Source organism: Rhinichthys klamathensis, unplaced genomic scaffold (assembly GCF_029890125.1).
Source record: "Rhinichthys klamathensis goyatoka isolate OS25496 unplaced genomic scaffold, OSU_Roscu_1.1 h1tg000060l_1, whole genome shotgun sequence".
NCBI classification, from domain to species: Eukaryota; Metazoa; Chordata; class Actinopteri; order Cypriniformes; family Leuciscidae; genus Rhinichthys; species Rhinichthys klamathensis.
Genome location: NW_026606605.1, coordinates 3,119,933 through 3,141,289, shown reverse-complemented (window position 1 = coordinate 3,141,289; position 21,357 = coordinate 3,119,933). Strand labels below are relative to the sequence as shown.

Genomic DNA, 21,357 nt, shown 5'->3' with positions numbered 1-21,357 from the left:
CCGATCAGTGCCCAGCTTCTCACATATATCCATACATCCTTTTCCAAAGATGGTCATACACTTATAAATATTTTTGGGTGAAGGTCTTGTACCATGTGACTTCTCAGAATAGAATTGACAGTCAGGGTCTTTTTACAGAAGGTCTTGCAGCTTTCAAAGTTGCCTAGACAGAGAAATAATTGTGTATTCTTATATGGCTAAATTACTTGTTTTCTGAATAATAAAATCTTCAACACTAGGTGAAATGAAATTAAGTTAAAGTAACAAAAAACTGTTTTATTTTATTTCGCTACAATCCGCGGACCTGTATGACTTTATTTTTTCTTATGCGGAAACACACAACAAGGTATTAAAAAAAAAAAAAAATTCCATACAATGAAATTTATTGTATGGATATGTTTTCTTTTATGAAAATGATGCAGGTTTAGAACGACATGAGGGTAAATAATGATAGAAATCTAATTTTTGGGAGAGCTATCTCTTTAAGAGCCTAGAGTTAATGCATAAGTTGAGGTGCTCTTGAAAATGTCTATTTCAGTTGTTTATCACACATACACACACACATTCCAGCACTCTCCTGCCAGTCGGTCTCAGCTTTTCGCACAGTGTGATCTGCTAACATACGCCACTGCTCAGCTGAGTCTGCCATCTGTTCAGCTCTCACAGACACACCAACACCCTCTCGTTCCTGACAGCCCCACCATGTGACGCACATATCGATCGGAGCGTGCCACAGGATGCCTTATATTTACGGCCTGACCTTCCACAGAGCCATTATTACCCACTGACTGTTTGAGTGTGCCGAGAAAACTTTATTTATTATATTGTTACAGACTAATTGTGGCAGATGTGGAAGACATGAAAAGCCTAAAAGAATTCAATTCAATTAAAAGTCTCATGTTTTATGTTGTTTTTCCTTTTCGTCCTTTTAAAGCCTCAGCTAATGCCTCAAATGATTAAAAGAGGCGTTAAATGCACAAACAGATTATGTAGTCTTGTGAAGCTTGGACATGTCGAACAGATGTTAACCTTTAGGTTGTGTTCTCATCTTACAGGTTTCTAAAAGAGTGGCAGACCTCATTTTGGAGAAACAGCCTTCCTATGTTAAGGTAAGCTGTGTGTCGCATCTGGGGAAATCGGGTCTGCAGGATGGGTTCAATTAACATGTGACTGTCGGCTTGTTCCTTTTTCGTCAAGGTTAGGGGAACAATTTGAGAGTTACAGAATTGATGACATAAGTGAATCGAGCCAGTCTGTGTTAAAATACTATTACTCACTGTTTCAATAGTATATCCACAAGATGTAAAAACAATATGCATGTTTACATGATTTTAGTGCAATTATTTAGTGGGGAAAATGTGTTAAGTCTTTGTTGCCATGGCCATACACAAGTTTTATAGAAGAGTGCATTCATAAAATTATAAAATTCCTATTACTGCTTTTAAATCACCCAAAAAATTGCCACATTCACTCCCACTGTAATTGGCTCACTGTTACCCTGACTTTTGTTTCATGATGACTGTAAATGCATCCTAGTTACTTTGCTGGTAAAACAATTAAACTCTAAATATATATTTGTGCAGTGCGCTTTGCAGATGATGCTGAAGATAGTGATTTTTATCACTGTAACAATTTGGGATCAAAGTGGAAGTAGAAGGAATAGTTAAGGCTCCATGTCCTCTTGCCTCTGGTCATATTTTTCTTACATCCTTAATCACTATGAACCCTTTTAAAAATGGATCACTTTGAAATTTCTCTTGAAGATATTCTCATCCTGAAATGCTCTGCTTTGATCCCGCTTTTGGATTCTTTCTTGACGAAGCTTGAACGACTGAACGATGTATCGTGTTCATTGATGGAGGCAATAGCCAATTTTGTTTCTTGATTTAATAGTTTAATTTTAACACCAGAATGTCAAATTGAGTTCCCTTCCCATGTCTTTTGTTGTACAAAAAATTGGATTGGACTAACTCCTTAAGAATATGTGATCCTTTTAATGTTTTAAATCATACGAACTTACCAAGAAGGATGTTTCACTTTCTGTAAGATGGCGAAGAAAATACTATATTGTTGATCAAATTACTACTGTTTTTGATGCATCAAGTTCTGCAGCTCATCTCAGCTTCAATCTGTTTAAGTTTCATATCTCAACTGCAGAAACTACAGATACATTTTGCTAATCCCAACGCGACGCTTCACTTCAGTTAACGATCATACAGTGCGAGATAAGATGAAAGTAGCTAAAATATACGGCTGTTTTTCGATAGAAGTTTTAAATGACCGACAGAAATAATCAGTTTGATCAAAGACAGTGGAAATTATAAGCTCAATTTAACATGCCCCCGAACCCCCATAGCAATATCATTTAGGGCAGTGGTTCCCAACCTTTTTTTGTCTGAGACCCGCTTTTTCTCAAGAAAATATTTTAGGGCCCCCCTTCACATTTAATGAAATTACCGCTCTTGTAAGCTTGCAGCAAGGATGATAAAATATGTTGTTTTCAAACAAACGTTATGTTTATGCACAAATAATAGCCTATAATATTGAAAATACAATAACAAAAACATCAGTAGGCCCTTTGTAATTTAAAAACGTAAGCCTAGGAGAAGCCTATATATTGGCCCTATTTGAAATGCAAAAACCAAAATGATCACACTGGTGTGTAGGTAAAAAAAGAAAGAATATAGGCTATTACTAAATGACTGTTGTCTGGGGCCTCAATACTTGCATGTTATTTGTGAGGCTTTATCAATCTGAGGCTTTATTTTTTTTCTTTATTTTTTACGCGAGCGATAATAAACTTGCGTTTATTAACAGAATAATGCGTCTTTCGGAAGAACATTGTAGCCGGAACTACATCTCTCTGTGTACGTCTATGACGAGTCACGCAGGTACTGGGCCACTCCGCAGCGGCAGCGATCCGAACCAGTGTAAAATAGTCCCAATGTAAACACTTATTATAGGTGTACCATAGTGGTTCAGGATAAGACAAAAACACGGATTGGAAAATGGATTCATGATGAACTCGCTCATTATATAAATTTAGTAAATTTTGAACAGAAAAAAGTTAAGGACTTTTATTTAATGCTCTTTGCTCAAACCTTTCAAAATATGACGCGACCCCCCACAGAGCTCGCTGAGGCCCCCTTGTGGGCCGTGACCCCCTGTTGGGAACCGATGATTTAGGGGACCTGGGTATTTAGATAACCCTGCGTACGGCCCTGATATGCAAGAATAGTAATTATATATGTCCTATTGTATTCATTATATTCTATAGCCTATTCTATAGTCTTGCATATTCAATACTAATGCAAGACTAGTCTTACATATCACTGTTTATAACACAGAGCGTTCATCCTTTGCTGGGACGCTTAAAAAAATATTGGGGGCATAAATTAAGAGTATACCCACTTCTCCAGGGACCACTACATCACTGTTTATCCTGGATAATAGCTCAAGTTGTTCTGATGTGCGGTTTACCGAGAGTTGGCTGGCTTGTCCAAACCATGGGAGATATGCAGTTATACTTTAGACAGTTCCATTTGGTGATGCTAGTGGCTCTGAAATTGCATGCTTCACCTTGTCGCCCATCACATGTCTTCATCCCAAATGGAGTGAAGGTATTCATCTTCTGACCCCAGAAACATTTTAAAGATTTCTGCTAGAGTCATGTCAAACCAAATTGCCATTGTAAGCCAACACAAAAAGCGTTAGATATTCTTGGTGGACAAATAACATGTTTCATGCCTTCTCAGATGCTTTTATACAACATTGAGAATGCACGTTGAATAAAAAACGTTTACATCACTGGAATAAATCCTTCTATCTATTTATAGCCGAAGTTGATGTTTTGAAGTATACACTAGTTTTGTAACCTTAAAAAGAAAATGCTTCAGGAAAACCCACTGATACGTAGTCAAAGACTAGGAGTCAATGCATCACTAAGCCGTTTTGTGTCTTAAACAACGGACATTAGGAGTGTTCACCAGATGGATGTAGAGAGAAGTATGGATATTTGTTCCTCCATTTGAAGAGCTTTTAAGTCCGCTGGTGCTTTGCCACAAGCCATTTTACACCTCAGCAGCCTGCATTTGTCCCAGGCCTTTTAGAGATAAGATGGGATTTCAGCCATGCTTTTGAGCTTTATTATAGGCAGCCCATGCTTTTAGATATCTTGTGATACGGTTTGGTGTGCTTATTACACAGAGGAAAATGAGTGGTGCATCACATCACTTGGGCTGTTTTCTAAAACCTTGATGTGTATGTCAACTTCTAAGACGACATCCTGACTGAAATGAAACCTCTAGGCCGTAACTATTCACAGTTGATTTCAATAAAGTTTGATGTTACCGTGTTTGTAAGCTATCAGTACTTAGGCCAAATTTATACTGAAAAGGTGGGTCAGGCAGGCATAATTTAGTCCAGCTTTTATGCAGCATTATTACACGGCTCTGTGGAATACTTGATTCTGATTGGTCAATAGCGTCATCCAGCGGTATGTTCTTCCCACCTAACAACCGCTGAAAACATTACGCAGGCTCATCCGGGTTACTGAAGTCAGCAGCGCTATACGCTTGCTAGGAACGGTTTTTCTTTTGGTGAGCTAATAAAATATTAAAACTCAAATCAATATTTTGTGTAGTTATTTAATTATGCCATCCGTATCGTGGACTCGCTCTCTCTTGTTTCATACAAAAGCAGCTGCTGCCATTTTGTGACTATTGTTTTGTACACTGTTGGATTATAGGATAACAAACAGGTATGATTTTAAAACAGTTTAATCTGAAATCAATATATCTTACCATAATTATTTGTGGCGAAATTCTGTAGTGGTATGACTGTATACCGTATCCCTTAAATGTCTGTCTAGTTTGAACTTGCCGTGTTGCAACTGCTCTCTCCGTGGAAGCTTTGCGTTTAAAGACCTAATAAAATATTTCAACTCAGATCAATATTTCGTGTCTAATTATTTACTTATGTGGCAAGTAACCATGTAATAAGCGGGATAATGTACCTCCAGCCGGTTGTTCTCTCAGAATAAACCCCCGACAGGGTGATGAGGACCCCGACCCAAAGCGGAGGTGTCTTGCATGTGGTGAGCGCACTGGTGGTTTGAAGGGAGACCCCTGATATGATTGTAAAGTGCTTTGAGTGTACAGCAGTGCATAGTAAAGCGCTATATAAATACCCCCATTTTATGACCCAACAGTGTCGTATCATTATAGTAGTGGTGTGCATTTATCTATTAGAAGGATTGTTAAAACCTTATAGTTTTAAACTAAAACTAAATTAATTTAGAAAGACGTTTCGTCAGCTGAACAACTGACGTTGTTAACAACAGTACTTCTATCCCTCACAGCCTCATTTTTATTCCTGTTACAAATGAAATATGGCGCTACCCTAAAAGTTAGCAAAAGTTTCATAGGCAAAAGGCCTGTTATCTATTGTAAATAGTGTATGGAGCGATGTATGGAACAGAACTCACACTGAAGTCTTTCAAACCAAACAGCGTTCAGCGTACCCTACACCCTAACCAATGAAATTGGCTGCTTGACGGGATTTACACTGAACTGGTTTGAAAAATAAAATAAAATCACGCATTGAACACAATAGCTGGCCGAACAACCATCAGGCCGAATGTTTATAATAATAATGCTAAGGAACAGTTATATTTTCGGCACGCCACGATTCAAACCATTCTCGGCATGAATGCTCACCAGTTGGCTAACTGTGCTGGTAGAATGCATGTAGTGACATTACCATTCAGGATTGGTCACTTGTTTGTTGCCTGGGTACCAGTTTCTCTGTAGCTGGCCAAGCGTGCCATATTTGAGCAGAGTAAACACAAGTTAATAATATTATCCAATCATCCTTCATTACGCTGTCGCTATTTACATATACCGTCTGTACATTCCAACGTGCCAGTGGAAAATTAAACCATATTTGTGCTGGATCGGCACGGAATGGATCAGTTATTAAGCAACGAGAACGGTTTGGCTCGACGGTGGAAAAGCAGCTAATGTAGGAGCCTTGATGCTTTCAGAATTGTAACTATTTTCAACTTGACATGTCACTCAATGCCATGAAACCTGAAATCTGTAAACAAGGTAAATTCAGTTGAAATCGCTTGTGTAATTCTGGGAAAACAAAATGATTAACAAGATGATCTTTTTCCAGTGCATGATTCACTTCTGACATTACGGTGATTGAGATTGTTTTGGCAACATTTTGGTCTTGCAGCTGCCAATAAGCAAGGTTTATGCCAAAAGTTTAAAGGGATAGTTCATCCAAAAATGAAAATTCTGTCATTAATTACTCACCCTCATTTCGTTCCAAACCTGTAAGACTTTCGTTCATCTACAGACCACAAATGAAGATCTTTTTGATGAAATCTGAGAGATTTCTGTCCCTCCATTGACAGCTACACAACTATTACTTTGACGCTTCAAAAAGTTCATAAAAAGATCGTAAAATGAATCCATATGAATTGAGCGGTTTAGTCAAAATTTTCTGAAGAGACTCGATCGCTTTATATGATGAACAGATTGAGTTTAGGCTTTTATTCACATATAAACTTTGAGGCGTCAGTGGTAGTTGCGTAACTGTCAATGGAGGGATAGAAAGTTCTCAGATTTCATCAAAAATATCTTCATTTGTGTTCTGAAGATGAACGAAAGTCTTACAGGTTTGGAACGACATGATCGTGAGTGATTAACAACATAATTTCTATTTTTGGGTGAACCATCCCTTTAAGCTGTTTGATGTCATTTGTATTTGACAGTTGTACGTATTGGTTATATTTAATTACATTAGGGATTGAATTTAATTGTAGAATGTGTTTTTTAAGAACCCAAATCTTAGGGATTTATCAAACTCAGCAGGATTTATCACTCAGAAGAGTGACAATCGTGTTTTTCTGCGGTGTGTATGTGGAGACAGTGAGTCACTCTTGTTTGAGCTCTGAAGCCCACTGGATCCCTTAAGGACCCTATGACTCAGCGAGGATATGGCTGTGTTCAGCTCCCTGTTCTAGCGAGGGCAACTCCAAGGGCACTTCAAAAGCTCTCCGTCTCACAGAGAGCGATTCCGCTGAATAAATCTTTTGCGATTTATTCTGCAGATGCCTGGCTAAACCACCAGCCTGTGTTTCCTCAGCACAGACACTCTGTTAACCTCACGCCTTCCATGTGCTTGTCAGTAGATCGAACGCCAGAACAAATTAAACACTGCACTTTTGTTTTATTCCTTTTTGTACTGTCATTTATTCGACGGTACTTTGGAGCCCGCAGGATGTTCTCAAGGCACAAGCTCAATACGGCCTGTTCATCTCTCAGAAACCTTCCAGCATTCTTCTGGGTATTTGCTACTGATAGCCTTCTGAAGAATGAACGGTTCTCCTTGTGACGCTTTGCATAAGGAGCCTCTGTTTCGGCAGCCCTCTCTGTGGAATCGATTTTTTCCACCTCGTATTCTTTGGTTAAATAATTATCTTTAACGTGACACTGGGATGATGTTTCGGTGCTGAAGGCTGGCTCTGTTGGCCAGATCTAATGTGCGTCGAAAGACTGGGTCACTCAGCGTGAGCTCACCTCAGGCTGTGACAGCTGTGCTCTTCAAAACTGAGATTGCATGTGGGGGGAAGAAAAAACCTTGCAAAAAAGCCATGAACTTCAACTGTCTGTTAGTTCGTGGACATGTCGGTGTGGGTTAAAGGAGCACATTCTTTCTCATTGTGCTGCTTTTCTCATTCCCATAATGAAAGCTTGTCGCCATTATCATCTCTCTCACTTTATTGTTCATAACGGGCTTGAAAAACATGACTAATAGAAGAGAGTGTCTCTGGCCTGAACCCATTAAGCACAGAGGTTAGAATCACGGTTATCTGTGAGAGGTAATATCCAGCTATATGAAAGCAAGGTCATAGCCATTGTCTCAATTGTCTTGCCTACTTCAAAGGATACCAAAGTAATGGTTGCCTAATGTTCTGGATTGAAAACTCTTGAAAACTTGAAAATCATTGTTGTTTTAGGAGCTGGAGAGAGTGACGTCTCTGCAGACCAACCTGCAGCTGGCCGCAGTCATCTGCACTAATGCACGAAGGTCAGAGAGCTATAAAATGCTATAAAATGTTGAAAGTCAGGTTTAAAGGAATAGTACACTTAACAAATTAAAGCTATGTTATCATTTCTTACTCATATGTTGTTCCAAATTGACTTTCTTTCTATAGTGGAACTAAAAAAAAAGAGAACAATTCACTTGAGTTTACAAGTTTTTAAAAATGTTCTATAAAAGTATCAACAAATTCTTTCATTCGACCCATTCTGAAGTCGCGCGATGGCTTTGTGTGAGAAACAGAGATGCGAGAGATTATTCATCATTATTATTCACTCCAGTGAGCTGTTCTATCAGGGAGTTGATCTTGAGAACTGGTTCACCCACAACAAATCTTTTAGACTGGTTTGGTGAAATAATTTCCTTATGAATTTAACATCTTTACTTCCCTCATGAACTCTCAAAAATGTGCCAATGGACCCGATGTACGATTTTCGCCATCTGGCCTTAGTGATTATTGCAATCAGTCATTAATTCTGGTGAAGTTCAGTGTATGACAGATTCTACCCGACCTAAAAAGCCTCGGCATCCATCTAAAAATCTCTCTGAACGGGAGCATTTTAAAATGCGGATGAATTAACAGTGTGTAATGCCTGGTACACATTTTACGATTTTGGTTTGTCCCAGACAAAAGATGACCAATCGTGGTGATTTCTGTGGTCATGGCTCCTGAACGGTGGTCCTATGGCGTTCAGTGAGAGAGGGGTTCGTTGTCCTGGTCTCTTGCCAAACAAAGATAGCCTGCGATAATTTTTCACAGTTTGTTTGCTGCTGACCTACGTTTACTGACTAGCCAATAAAAATGCAACATGAAATGGTATATTGATCAACGCAACATGCCGCTAAAACTTAAAACTACTTACCTTAAGCTCCATTTGCAAAATTGGCCTCTTTTCCCCAGCCATGACCACGTCCATATTCTCCTTTTTCGCTTTCCTAATTTTCAGCGCATATAAAAAGCATAATTGCCAAAATGCGATTCATCTAGCTTTATTTGTTTACCACTAGCGCATGCTGATGGTGTTTTATTCTTCTATATATGTAGACGTGCGTAGACATCATTAGAGCTAGAGATGATGCCAAGTTTTTTGGTGAATAACAACTTGCATTTCTCTCTTTCCGCTCAAAAAGCTATCATATGACTTCAGAAGACACAAGTCTTATGGACTACTTTAAATGTAGTTTTATTTTGTCCTTTTGACACTTCAGTCCCTACACATTGTAGTTGTTTAAAAAAGAACATGAAGAACTTTTTTTATTTTTTTTATTCCTTGAAAGAAAAAAGTTAAAACGGGTTTAAAACAACACAAGGGTAAGTAAATGGTAAAAATGTATTTTAATTTTTAGGCAAACTATTGCTTTAAGTTTTGATGAGCTGTAGAATCGGCGCAAATGCTGTAATTCTGCTTCCAGGCAGCTTCGTTCTGCTAAAGAAGGCTTTACCGAAGCCAGCCTTGGGCTGTTGGCCAATCAGAGACGCCGACAGCTGTTGACAGGATTGCTGAAGTCTTTGAGGACCATAAAGACTCTGGTAATCACTTCATCAGCATTGTTAATGTCTAAACAGAGACTTTCTATTCTCTGCATGTTCATTTCCAGCTGCCCAGTTTCACAGACACTCTGTCCTTCTTCTTTTCGCTCTTCTTACAGCAAAGAACTGATGTTCGACTGAGTGAAATGCTAGAGGTAAGTTGGCACGGAAATCTGTCCAAATGTGCAATGCACAAATACACCTCATTTTTGAAAGAGAACTCACAAACAACTAAGAAGGTATTAGATGTTTTGGTATAAGATTGTCCTTACACCCTCTAATTGAAGTGTTTAGTCTGTTTATGTCCTCTAAATGTAAATTTCAGATGAAATATGAGCTTTACTCCGTCGTTGTGAGGGTAATGATTATGAAATGAATGAAATCTAACATCATTCATTAAACTCTTAGCTCAGTTTTTCTATTTTGGCCCTGTAAAAATTGTCTAGATAAAGATATTCAGGTAAAATAGAGCATTTAATTTTAAAGGAGGAGGACTATCCAGGCGCCATCCAGCTGTGTTTGGAATGCCAAAAGGCCGCCAGCACATTCAAGCACTACAACTGTATAAGGTGGGTGGAGAACCGCTGACAGGATTGGTGAGAGATCCACATGCTGAGTTCCCTTAATGGATGACGTGCTTGAGCTGATTACATTTGTAGCCATTTATTTAAAGTCACCTTGATTTATTTATTGCATATTGCATTGTTTTAATTATCTGTGCACATCATTAATATTTTTTTGATAATTCACACTGTGCCCTCTAATCTTTAATCAAAAAACTTCCCCTCCCTCTTGCAACAACATCTCTTCTCTGATGATGCGTTTACTGGCGTGGGGGCGGGACAACCTGTCACTCTCATGAGATCACATCAATAGAAAATCCAATGATCCAATCAAATCCCGGTGGACAAAATCAAGTCCATCCCTAAAAAAAATTCTGGTTCAAGAAGCCGTTTTACTTGAATATATGCTGGAATAGAGAATAATTATTCTATATTATTCGGCGTCGTGATGAACATCGCATTGCCGGGTTTGCCTACACTGCCGTCACGTTCTTCGCACCGTTTGGAGATACGGGTTTAACGATTTACATCAGAATAATGTAATTCATGAAGTTGTGTGAACAACACATGGCATCTGTGTACGTCCAAGCACATGCGCACTTTGGCCAGAGCGGGAATAATAAGATTACAGTATTTACATGCCTGTTTACTGCGATTAAATTTTCCGTACGCCACTTAAGCGCATTAGTTTGATCGAAGTATTGCGTTTATATGAGGTAAAGTTAAATCTCATTTATGCCAAAATCCCATTATAATCACATTATGTAAACGCATACTAAAATGCATGCTATTGCTACAATCATCACATACTCTTATATTACCCAACCAAATTTAAATAAAATCCATAATCCCTGTAATTATGCACCATGTTATCAAACTGTGATCAATGAACCTGCCATGAGATTTTGTGCCAATTCTGACAATATAACTTATTCAGCTCTATAAATAGTAATGTTAAGAATTGTGATGCAAGTACTTACTGTAGTAATGTATACAGTCATTTTGTAGGAAGACTGGAGAAAGAGAGATAGCTGAGATATTACCAAAGAGGAAAAGTTCAGATGAATATAATTGGAAGAAGGGTTGTTTCTGTTCGATATACTCAAGTACCATTGTTTTTTTTGCGGTTTCACAGAACCAAGATATGCTGTTGTTGTTGCATTTCAGCGGGTTCATCCGTATTTGCACAAGCTGTCTGATACTCCAGCTGTTAGTGGTTGCCTGTGTTGCATAGTGTGTTTGTTATTTTGTTATTTCCCAATATGTTTTTTCTTTTTTGAGATTTTCTATTCCTTCCCCCACAAATTGCAGTATCAATTTGTAGTCATGCTGTATCCTAATTGCTTTTATTACTTAAGATACTCTCGTTCTTGCGTAAAAGAGTCTATGTTAAAGGAACTGGTGCTTAAGATGTGAGGATTAATCAGTGAGTATGATGGTGAGGAATAAATGCACCTGTTTGCTTTCCACTGATCGATATCATGACCCGTACTAATGACCCGTCTTTATCTCATAAGATTGTGGCCTGAGAGACAGGGAGGGTGCTGTCAGAGTAGCTCTTATAAAGGATACTAGCAATTGTTCAGCAGTCTTTAGCTCTCTCTCTCTCTCTCATACATATTTGCACACTCTTTTTTTTCTTGCCTTCTTGTGACTCTGCAATGCTGCTCTGTTTAAGTTGGCACAGGAAGTTTTTGCTATCTGATCAGCCTCCAGTCAGCCCGCTCTGCATTGATATCCATGCAAGTACATGGAAACCTGCTCAATGCGATTTCCTTCTGTTGAAAATCCCTCCCTTTGAAGGAAGAATGGAATGAAAATGTATATTTAAAATTTTCAGACCAGATATTTCTTTTCTTTTTTTTTCCTTTTTTTTACAAATGTGAAATGGGGGAGGGAAAATTGGAATTGGGGATATTACAGTCATAGTCATGCATTGCTGTTGTTGATTGTAGAAAGGTGGACGGCCACAAAAGTCTGCAATGAAGGAGATATAATTTGAAAAAGGAACCAGTGTCATTTTCCCTGTTGGATTTTACACTCTTGCCTGTTACAATTAAATATGGGTGGTATAGTATAGATGCTCTCCATAAGGCACTGTCATTGCTGCAGCAGAAATAATAATACCTTCAGTGGGAACATTAACAGTCCAGGCTGTCTTAATAAAGGCATGGCTGTGATATAAGAGAGCAGGAGACAAAGTGGAGCTGATTGGCCACTTGCTCTCCCTCCTCATTTAACCGTTTATGAAATTATGCATAATGTGCTCTCATATGTTTGTGCGTTACACTGATACCCAGTGAAAAGGCATTTTAGGCTTGGTGTACTGGCGTTTTAACACTCTGGCAATTATGTAGTCTTTAAGAGGTAGTAGCCATCTGTGTTGTCATGTTGTTTTTCCACCTTGTCGTATGTTTTTCAGGCAATTAGTCTCCAGCTAACAGTGAGGCAGGTGAAAATGGCTGTCTGTGGGAAGGTTGACGTCAGCCTCTGCATTACTCACAAGTCAGGATGAATGGTTCTTGAAATTTGGACAAAAGTGTGGCAGACAGAATTGAACATTTTTATAGATGAAGCACTAGTTTCAGATCATTAAAGAGGTCAGTTTGAGACCATTGCCTTACCTGTAAGTTCTTCAAAGTTAGGTTTGGACAGTCCTGCTGGTAGATGATGTTTTGTTTTTGTTAGGTTTTATTTTGTACTATTCAGTATCCAAATGGTGATAGCATTGTGGTTTTCCCTGTTTCGATCCCTGCAGTGAAAAGTGATAAGATGTTTAATTAGATGCATTGAGATTCTGAGCCATGAGGCATTTGTGTGGGCAGATATCGATGTCTCTGTGGGGCAATGCATGCCTGAATCAGAACACAGGAGTTTTAGAAGAGATGCACCCAATGTCTGAGTTTAGGGAGTCTACGAACACCTGCGGTCAATATAACTGAGTGAAATGCCACTTGGTTATTTTCTTGCTTCCAAAGTAAAACTTTATTCTTTAGCCGTTGAGATTTAAATTCCAAGATATACTCAGATTTTAGATCTGGGTGTCCCTGTTCCTTTTTAAATGCAAACGTTTTAAAGGGATACTCCACCCAAAAATGAAAATTCTGTCATCATTTACTCACATTTACTCACCCTCAAGTTGTTGCAAAAAAAAAAAAAAGGAAGATATTTTGAAGAACGATTGGAATTTTGGCACCATTGACTTCCATAGTAGAAAAAAAATATATACTATGGAAGTCAATGGTGGCAAAGTTCCAATCGTTCTTCAAAATATCTTCCTTTGTGTTCAGCAGAAGAAAGAAACTCATACAGGTTTGCATCAACTTGAGGGTGAGTAATTGATGACAGAATTTTCATTTTTGGGTGGAGTATCCCTTTAACACATCTACAGAGAATGAGAATTGACAGGGTATACCGTAAAGAAGATTACCCACAGATTTGTGAACGCAAGCAAATGGAATATGACTCATATTGTCTGTGGGGAGACTGTCAAAAGCTGGTTTTCAAAGTGCCTGCTAACTGACCTTCAAACATTCAAAGCAGGTTTTTGTGGAAACAATCCACATGTAGCACTCTCAACTGAATTTTGAGAGTTGAAAAGGTGTTTTTTTAAGTACACTTACAGTACACTACCTTTGAAAGTTTGGGGTAAGACTCTTTTAAAGGAAATTAATGCTTTTGTTCTGCCAAGTGTGCATTAAATTAATAAAGTGACAGTAAAGACTTACAAATAATGTCTATTTCAAACAAATGCTACATTTTAATAAAAAAATCCAGAACAAAATCACCGTTTGGATAAAAAAAAAATGAAGCAGCGCAACTGTTTTCATCATTGAAAACAATAAGAAATGTTTTTTTGAGCACCAAATCAGCATATAAGAATGATTTTGTTTTAAGGATCATGTGACACTGAAGACTGGAGTAATGATGCTGAAAATTCACAGGAATAAATACAAATTTAAAACATTACATTTACACTTACAACAGACCCCAACAATTTGACCTGTAGTGTGTTATTTTTTTGTTTGCCACCCAAGCATAACTATTAGTAATAATAATTTTAATAGTTTAATTAATAATAGTTATATCTTATCGTTTAACAACAACCTTCACCTTGTCAGTGTAGATCGTACTGAAATGATTTGGGACTTTATTTTTTAAATAAGTTGGCATGTCCTTCGCATAACCAGAAACAACCATTTTCATTAGATCTTCTGTTGTTTATCTAATGCTAGACAGTTGCTGAAGTTCAGAAAGAGTCCCTATTTTTGGATGGAAAGTTTGACGTTCTGATAGTAGGATTTCCTACTATGTCAAACTATCAAAGGAAATTTGGTTTCTCGTGATTTGACACCTTTAAAATCAAAGATGATGTCCGTCAGTTGCTTTCTTGGCATGAACTATGTGCTGTTGCAACATGAAGAAATGTTGCTTCATCTCAAAAACTTCTCCGTCGTGCAGACTGTTCAACCTGGTTTGGATTTTGAGGATATCTTTGAAACTTTTTCGAATAATTGCTTTCTTTTCCTGCAGCTAGTTATGGACTATATCTCAGCGCTTATTCTGCCAGTAATGGACACTTCAGTTGTCTGCTCACTCAGGTGCAAGAAAGCCGATTTAATTGCAAAGAGACGTAAGCTGCAAAAGTGCCCAGTGGTGTGGTTTCACAGCCCAGCACACTCATCTTTTACAAACACCGCCCACAAATCCAGCAACATCCTTTAATTTAATCACATCTAACACCACTGCCCCAATGCTATTAGCACCGGATTTATGTTCAGAAAAAAAAGTTTCTTGGTCTTTTCTCTCTGCTCTTTCTTGCCTAATGGCACGATATTGATATGAGACTGTTTGAGTGGAAATGTTTTTATTGTGCGACGGATCCTGTCGTGGAAGCTCATTAAAATGTGATTTCGTGTGGCTTCCCTGAAGGAAACGGCGTGGCTCAGAGAAGTGCTGACGAACTGCGAGTCGGAAGTAATTGATCCGCTCGACGTGATGCTGGGTTTTCTCTGAGGGCCCCCGGGAGGAAAAGGGGGACCCACGTTGAGTCCGAGCCCACTCTGATGGATGGAGGCACACTAAAGATAAAGAACTTCTGCCTTTTCCCGTCATCACACTACCCCGTCCAGAACACTAGCACTCAGAAGTATTTGTCAGAAGGAATAAGCTTCTTCATGATAAGGTCACGTCCTCTCCTGCTGGTTTTTTTGGCACGACACAAAAACAACGTTGCATATTAAGTAGCCTCCTGCTTTTGCACGATTTTCTTCATGCCAAGAATCGTGCATTATGGCAAAATGAGTTTATTGGAACAGTTTGCTGGAACACCTCTTTTTGCATTCAGTGCCTTCAAAGAGAAGGAAAAAGAGGAAAAGGGGAAGGATGAGGAAAAGGAAGAGGTAGATTAATTAAAGTTTTATGCATTCTGTCTAATCTTTCAACAGCACTGGCCCACAGGGGCCGGGCAATCCCTCATGTAAAGCCGAGTGAGCTTGTGAAATGAAATGCAGTTGTTCTTAATTGTCAGATCATGATTATGCGTGGCCACCGGCAGAGTTGCTGCCAGTATCATGTTGCTATAAGTCTCAGCTGGCATTGCAGCCAAAGGTTTGCTTTTCAGCATTGGCTCTTTTAGACTCTAATAGGATCAGATGGGTCTGATTTTTTTTCTCTCTAATTTCAGTTTTAGCTTTAGTATTTTTCTAGCGGGGCTTTAAATGGGATAAATTTAGAAATGTACTGCTATTACAGCCATCAATGCAGCACTTGTGTAACAAATCCACTGTATTTAACAGTTACTGTCAGATTTCAGGTCGCCTTCTCTTAGCAATATGCACAAAACTGAAATACTAGCTTGAATGGTAAAAGTAGAAAAAACTAAACAACATATACAAAGTCATGTATTTCCAGTGGAGAGTAGTACTGGTTTAAACTGAAAATTTTAATTGGTAACACTTTAGTTTGATGGTCCACATTAGACATTGTACATGCCAACTAACTCTCATTACAGTATCAGAAGACTGTCTGCTTAACATCTGCTTACACTTTATTTTGATGGTTCCCCAACTATGGAGCCCTTAAAGGAACATGGTGATGGAAACAAATAGAGATGGGAGGGAAAAAAATATTTCGATGCGTTTGCATTTTTCCTGAGAAACTTTGCATTTGCACACAAAACCTTTGCGTTACCTCGCAAAAACAGTGTTCCCCTAAGAACCTTTGCATTCACTCGCAAAGAACTCGAAACATTTGCAAGCGAGCGCAAAGGTTATAGGGGGAAGGCAAACATTTTGCGGGCGAACACAAAGTTTATCGAGGGAACACAAACATTTTGCAATTGAATGCGAAGTCTATCAAGGGAACACAGTCAATGCTTCTGCGTTCTCTTGAAAATGTTTATCAAAATCAAGTGTAACATTTAATCTTTTTTGGCTAGCCCTTATGCGGGACCCTATCAAACCTGAGCACGAGATGAGAATTACTTATATTTCTGCGCTAAAATGTTAATCCTTAAACTATTTCTATAAAAAAGCGCTTAATAAAATAATTGTTTCTGACATTATTATTCCTATGTTATTATTTACATTGATTAGTCCTAGAAAACCTATTATGATTTTTTTTTACAAACATATTGGTATACATTTGTTTTGTCTGGATATATTCATACATTCATTAATGTTACATAATTGGTGTGTGGTTGACATGACCCTAAATCTGCCTTATTATTCATGGCTTTCGTAAGGCCGACTAGTCTTTTTTTCTTTCTTTTTTTTTTTTCCTCATTCAGACAACCCACTGACTAGTTTAGCACATCCCTCCCGACACTAACAACACACATCTGTCTTGTTCCATCTGCACATAATAAACAAGAAGCCATGTTCGGTAAAAATACATCCTTGCTTTTCAAATGTCAGTGCCTGCTTTTTCCACAGAAATGTCATGGTGCATGATGCTGGTTTTGTGTTGTTTAGTGCTCTCTCGCTCTGACGGCCCATTTCTTTGAGAAAGCAAGCTGCCTTTTCCTCCAACATGTTGCTATAATGGTTTTGGTGGTTTGTTGTGTTGCTCTGCAAACACAATACAATGGTTGTCTGTGCTGCCCAATAAACCTACATTTGTTTTTTTGTTCAACTGTTTCTATTGTCATCCATGTCTTTTTTTCTCTCCCCTCAGTGAGTTGAATTCCAAACTGCAAGACACGCTGGAGCAAATCGAGGTATGTGACTTGATTTTAAATTTTTTTGTCCTTAGGCTCAGGACAAACTGAGAATCTATAGTGACCTTCTTCTTCATTAAATCATTTACATTACATTTACATTCATTCATTTAGCAGATGCTTTTATCCAAAGCGACTTACAAATGAGAACAATAGAAGCAGTTAAACTAACAATAGGACAACAATAAGCAAGTGCTATGACCCTTCCCAGTTTAATCTAAACGCAGTACCTGTTTTTTGTTTTTTTTTAAGATAATAGATATAGAATAGAAGATAGTGTTCGTATTTGTGGATCAAGTGTTGCCGAAAAAGATGCGTCTTCAGCCGTTTCTTGAAAATGGACACGGACTCAGACGCTCTGGTTGAGTTGGGCAGATCATTCCACCAGTAGGGAAAAGACCAGGAAAAGGTCAGAGAAAGAGATTTAGTGCCTCTTTGAGATGGCACCACAAGACGGCGTTCACTTGCAGAGCAAGTTTCTGGATGGCACTTAAGTGTGAAGTAATGAGTTTAGGTAAAAGGGAGCAGAGGCAGTGGTTGTTCTGTAGGCAAAAGTCATTGACTTGAATTTGATGCGAGCAGCAACTGGCAATCAGTGCAATTTTGTGAAGAGAGGAGTGATGTGTGCTCTCTTCGGCTCGTTAAAGACCACTCTAGCTGCAGAATTTTGGATCAGTTGTTGAGGTTTGATAGTGCAAGCTGGAAGACCTGCCAGGAGAGCATTACAATAGTCCAGTCTGGATAGAACAAGCGCTTGGACAAGGAGTTGTGTAGCATGCTCTGAAAGGAAGGGCCTGATCCTCCTGATGTTGTATAAGGCAAATCTGCAGGACCGGGCAGTTCTATCAATGTGGTCTGTAAAGTTCAATTGATCATCAATCACAACTCCAAGGTTTCTGGCTGACCTTGATGGAGTTATGGATGACGAACATAGCTGAATGGAGAAGTTGTGGTGTAGTGTTGGGTTGGCCGGGACCACAAGCAACTCTGTCTTCGCAAGGTTTAGTTGAAGGTGGTGGTCCTTCATCCAGCCAGAAAAGTCTGTCAGGCAGGCCGAGATGCGAGCAGCTACCGCCAGATCATCTGGCTTCAATGAGAGGTAGAGCTGTGTGGCATCAGCGTAGCAGTGATAGGAAAAGCCATGTCTCTGAATCACAGATCCTAGTGATGTCATGTAGATGGAGAAGAGAAGTGGTCCAAGCACTGAGCCCTGAGGCACCCCAGTAGCTAGATGTGGGGTCTTAGACACCTCACCCCTCCACGACACTCTGAACGACCTACCTGAGAGGTAAGACTTGAACCATTGGAGTGCGGTCCCCGAGATGCCCTTCGTCTTTAGGATTGACAGGAGGATCTGGTAGTTAACTGTGTCAAAGGCAGCAGACAGATCCAGCAGGATGAGAACTGAGGATTTGGAAGCTGCTCTTGCCAGTTTCAGAGCTTCAATTACCGTGAGCAGGGTAGTCTCAGTTTAGTGTCTGCTTTTGAAACCAGACTGGTTGTTGTCCAGGAGGTTGTTCTGTGTAAGAAAGGAAGAGATCTGGTTGAAAACAACTCGTTCAAGTGTCTTCGTGACGAATGGAAGAAGGGATACCGGTCTGTAATTTTCTTAAACAGTGGGGTTACCCAAGCCTGCTTAAATGCTGTGGGAAAAGTACACGTGTGAAGAAAGGTGATTATGATGTGCGTGAGTGCGGGCACAACTGAGGAAGAAATGGCTTGAAGTAGATTAGTGGGAATAGGATCAAGTGGATGGGTAGTAGGGCGATTGGAAACGAGGAGTTTGGAGACTTCTGCCTCTGACAGCAGAGAGAAGGAGGGGTAGAGTCTGTCTTAGCTGGTAAGATGTGTGTGTCAGTTTGTGGTTTGGTAAATTGGCCGCTAATGGTGGTTGTTTTATTTATGAAGAATGTGGCAAAATCGTCCGCTGTTAGGGTTGATGGAGGCGGAGGAGGGTTGAGAAGAGAGGAGAAGGTTTTGAAAAGCATGCGAGAGTCAGAAGAATCGTTAATTTTGTTGAGATCGTAAGTCATTTTAGCAGTAGAGATATTAGCAGAGAAGGAAGAGAGGAGGGATTGATAAAGATCAGACATTCAATCTCAGATCACCCTATTCCCTTCAGAAACACTCACACACCCTTGACAGATTTAACAACAGCAGTTGCCCTGATGTAGTGCCTCAACATTATATGAATTAAACAGATCGGAAGGAACACTTGACCATGCGTTTGTACGTCTAACAGTGGCACCCAGGGTGTCAGTCTGCCAGCATTCAGTCTCTCAGGCCCCAAGGCAGATGGACTGTGTTTTATTAAATAAATTGCTGGCTTTCAGGACTTGGAAGCTGCATTGAAGCCCATACCGACACAATCACGCATAGCCACAAACACACACACAATTTCCCCAGCAGAGCTGTTTATGGCAGCTTCTGTATTATTCAGAGATTTCTGTGTGGCAAATGTAATTGGATGGCACCCAGCCTCGCATACAACTCCTTTACTCATTGACTTGCTCTCTTTTTCCCCTCTTCTTTCATGTTTATCTCTTAATATCTGTATCTCAGTCTTTCTTTTCCCTTCCTCCCCGTCTTTTTATCTCATTTGCTGTCTCATCACGTGCATTAGCGAATAGCACGGTGCCTGTGCCAACGGAGAGTGCTGCCACCAAAATTACAATGATTCATGTCACTTTTCTATTTCTGTAGCAGAGCAAGTTCCCAACTCATTAAGGATGTGAATGCTTATCTTTTGAGCTCAAAATGAAGTTGTGCCTTCAGTATCATCAGTGATTTAAACCCCAGATTGTTACGGCCCTCATTCATTTGTGGTGATTGTTCATTTTAGCTCCTTAAAATGAGGATTTCAAGTACTTTTGCCTATTTCTGCTTTTCATATGCACTGTAATTAAGCCACTGAACTTTCTATGCTGATCTTGCTGATTTCATGCTCATCCGTGCAGGAACAACTAGATGTGGCGCTGTCCAAAACCTGCAAGCACTTTGAGGTTTCTCACTACACCAAAGTTCAACTGGCATATAAGCTTCTGGGCAAGACGCAGGTGAGTCATTGTCGCTAGGGCTCTCACGACCTTGACATTTTGGCTGGTGCTGAATTGTCGTTCAAATAGCTGTCATTAGTTATTTATTTGTTTTGTTCATGTCACTTGCACATAGTGTAGGCTTAATACACATACACCTTATGAAGTCATTTAATAACGTTGATCATGGAGTCATACAACAAAATAAATGATTTTCGTTGTGAACAAATATTAGAAAGTGTTGAGCAACATAATAATAATAATAATGATAACAATAAACTAATGTTATACTTTAGTCTGGAGTCCTGCGCGGGACTGTTTTCTTCATCCCGCTCCCGCCCGCCCGCGCCCGCCGAATTTCTGACCATTACCGCCCGCTCCCGCGACGTATGTGTTACACTCCCGCCCGCTCCCGCAATATGCATGTCCACTCCCGCTCGCACCCGCCAAACTCTAAGAATTTATTCCCGCACAATAATAGAGATGCATTGACTTTGTGTCTTCTCCCGTCCCGCAGGAAAAAACACGTATTTGTATTGCTGTTATTAAAGAGATTCATGGGGTTGTTTGTGTCGTTTTCCTGGCCTGCATGTATTCGGACGCACTGATCAGGAACAATGTTCCCTCTAAGCTGCGCGCTGTGCGCGGCCGCGCACTTCTGATGCCTCGGCCGCGCACTTCTGAAGCGGCGGCCGCGCAGAAAAGAATAAAATGACACGCAGAGGACTGACGCGAAACGTGTGGGGAAATCCATATGATTGTAGTTTAAGTGAGAAATAATTTCAGTGCTCTGGTCAACCGCTATAGAGAGAAAACGGGTGAATGCAGTTTACAGGTTTCATAGAAAGAGAACGATGTGAGCGCGTGTGATTGGCAGTGAGTCGTGTGTGCGGACCA

At 39.6% G+C, this 21,357-nt stretch overlaps 1 protein-coding gene across 2 annotated transcripts in view; it reads left to right on the top strand.

Annotated features, from left to right (window-relative positions):
* The window catches only part of vps50 (VPS50 EARP/GARPII complex subunit), a 143,308-nt gene that overhangs the window by 18,149 nt on the left and 103,802 nt on the right, over positions 1–21,357 (top strand). For both annotated transcript variants that reach the window (XM_056249694.1, XM_056249693.1), the window contains exons 5-11: positions 1,056–1,109; positions 8,030–8,100; positions 9,526–9,643; positions 9,763–9,798; positions 10,130–10,212; positions 17,383–17,425; positions 20,383–20,481. In XM_056249694.1, coding sequence (XP_056105669.1) covers positions 1,056–1,109; positions 8,030–8,100; positions 9,526–9,643; positions 9,763–9,798; positions 10,130–10,212; positions 17,383–17,425; positions 20,383–20,481 — 504 coding nt within the window. The remainder of the gene's footprint in view (positions 1–1,055; positions 1,110–8,029; positions 8,101–9,525; positions 9,644–9,762; positions 9,799–10,129; positions 10,213–17,382; positions 17,426–20,382; positions 20,482–21,357) is intronic.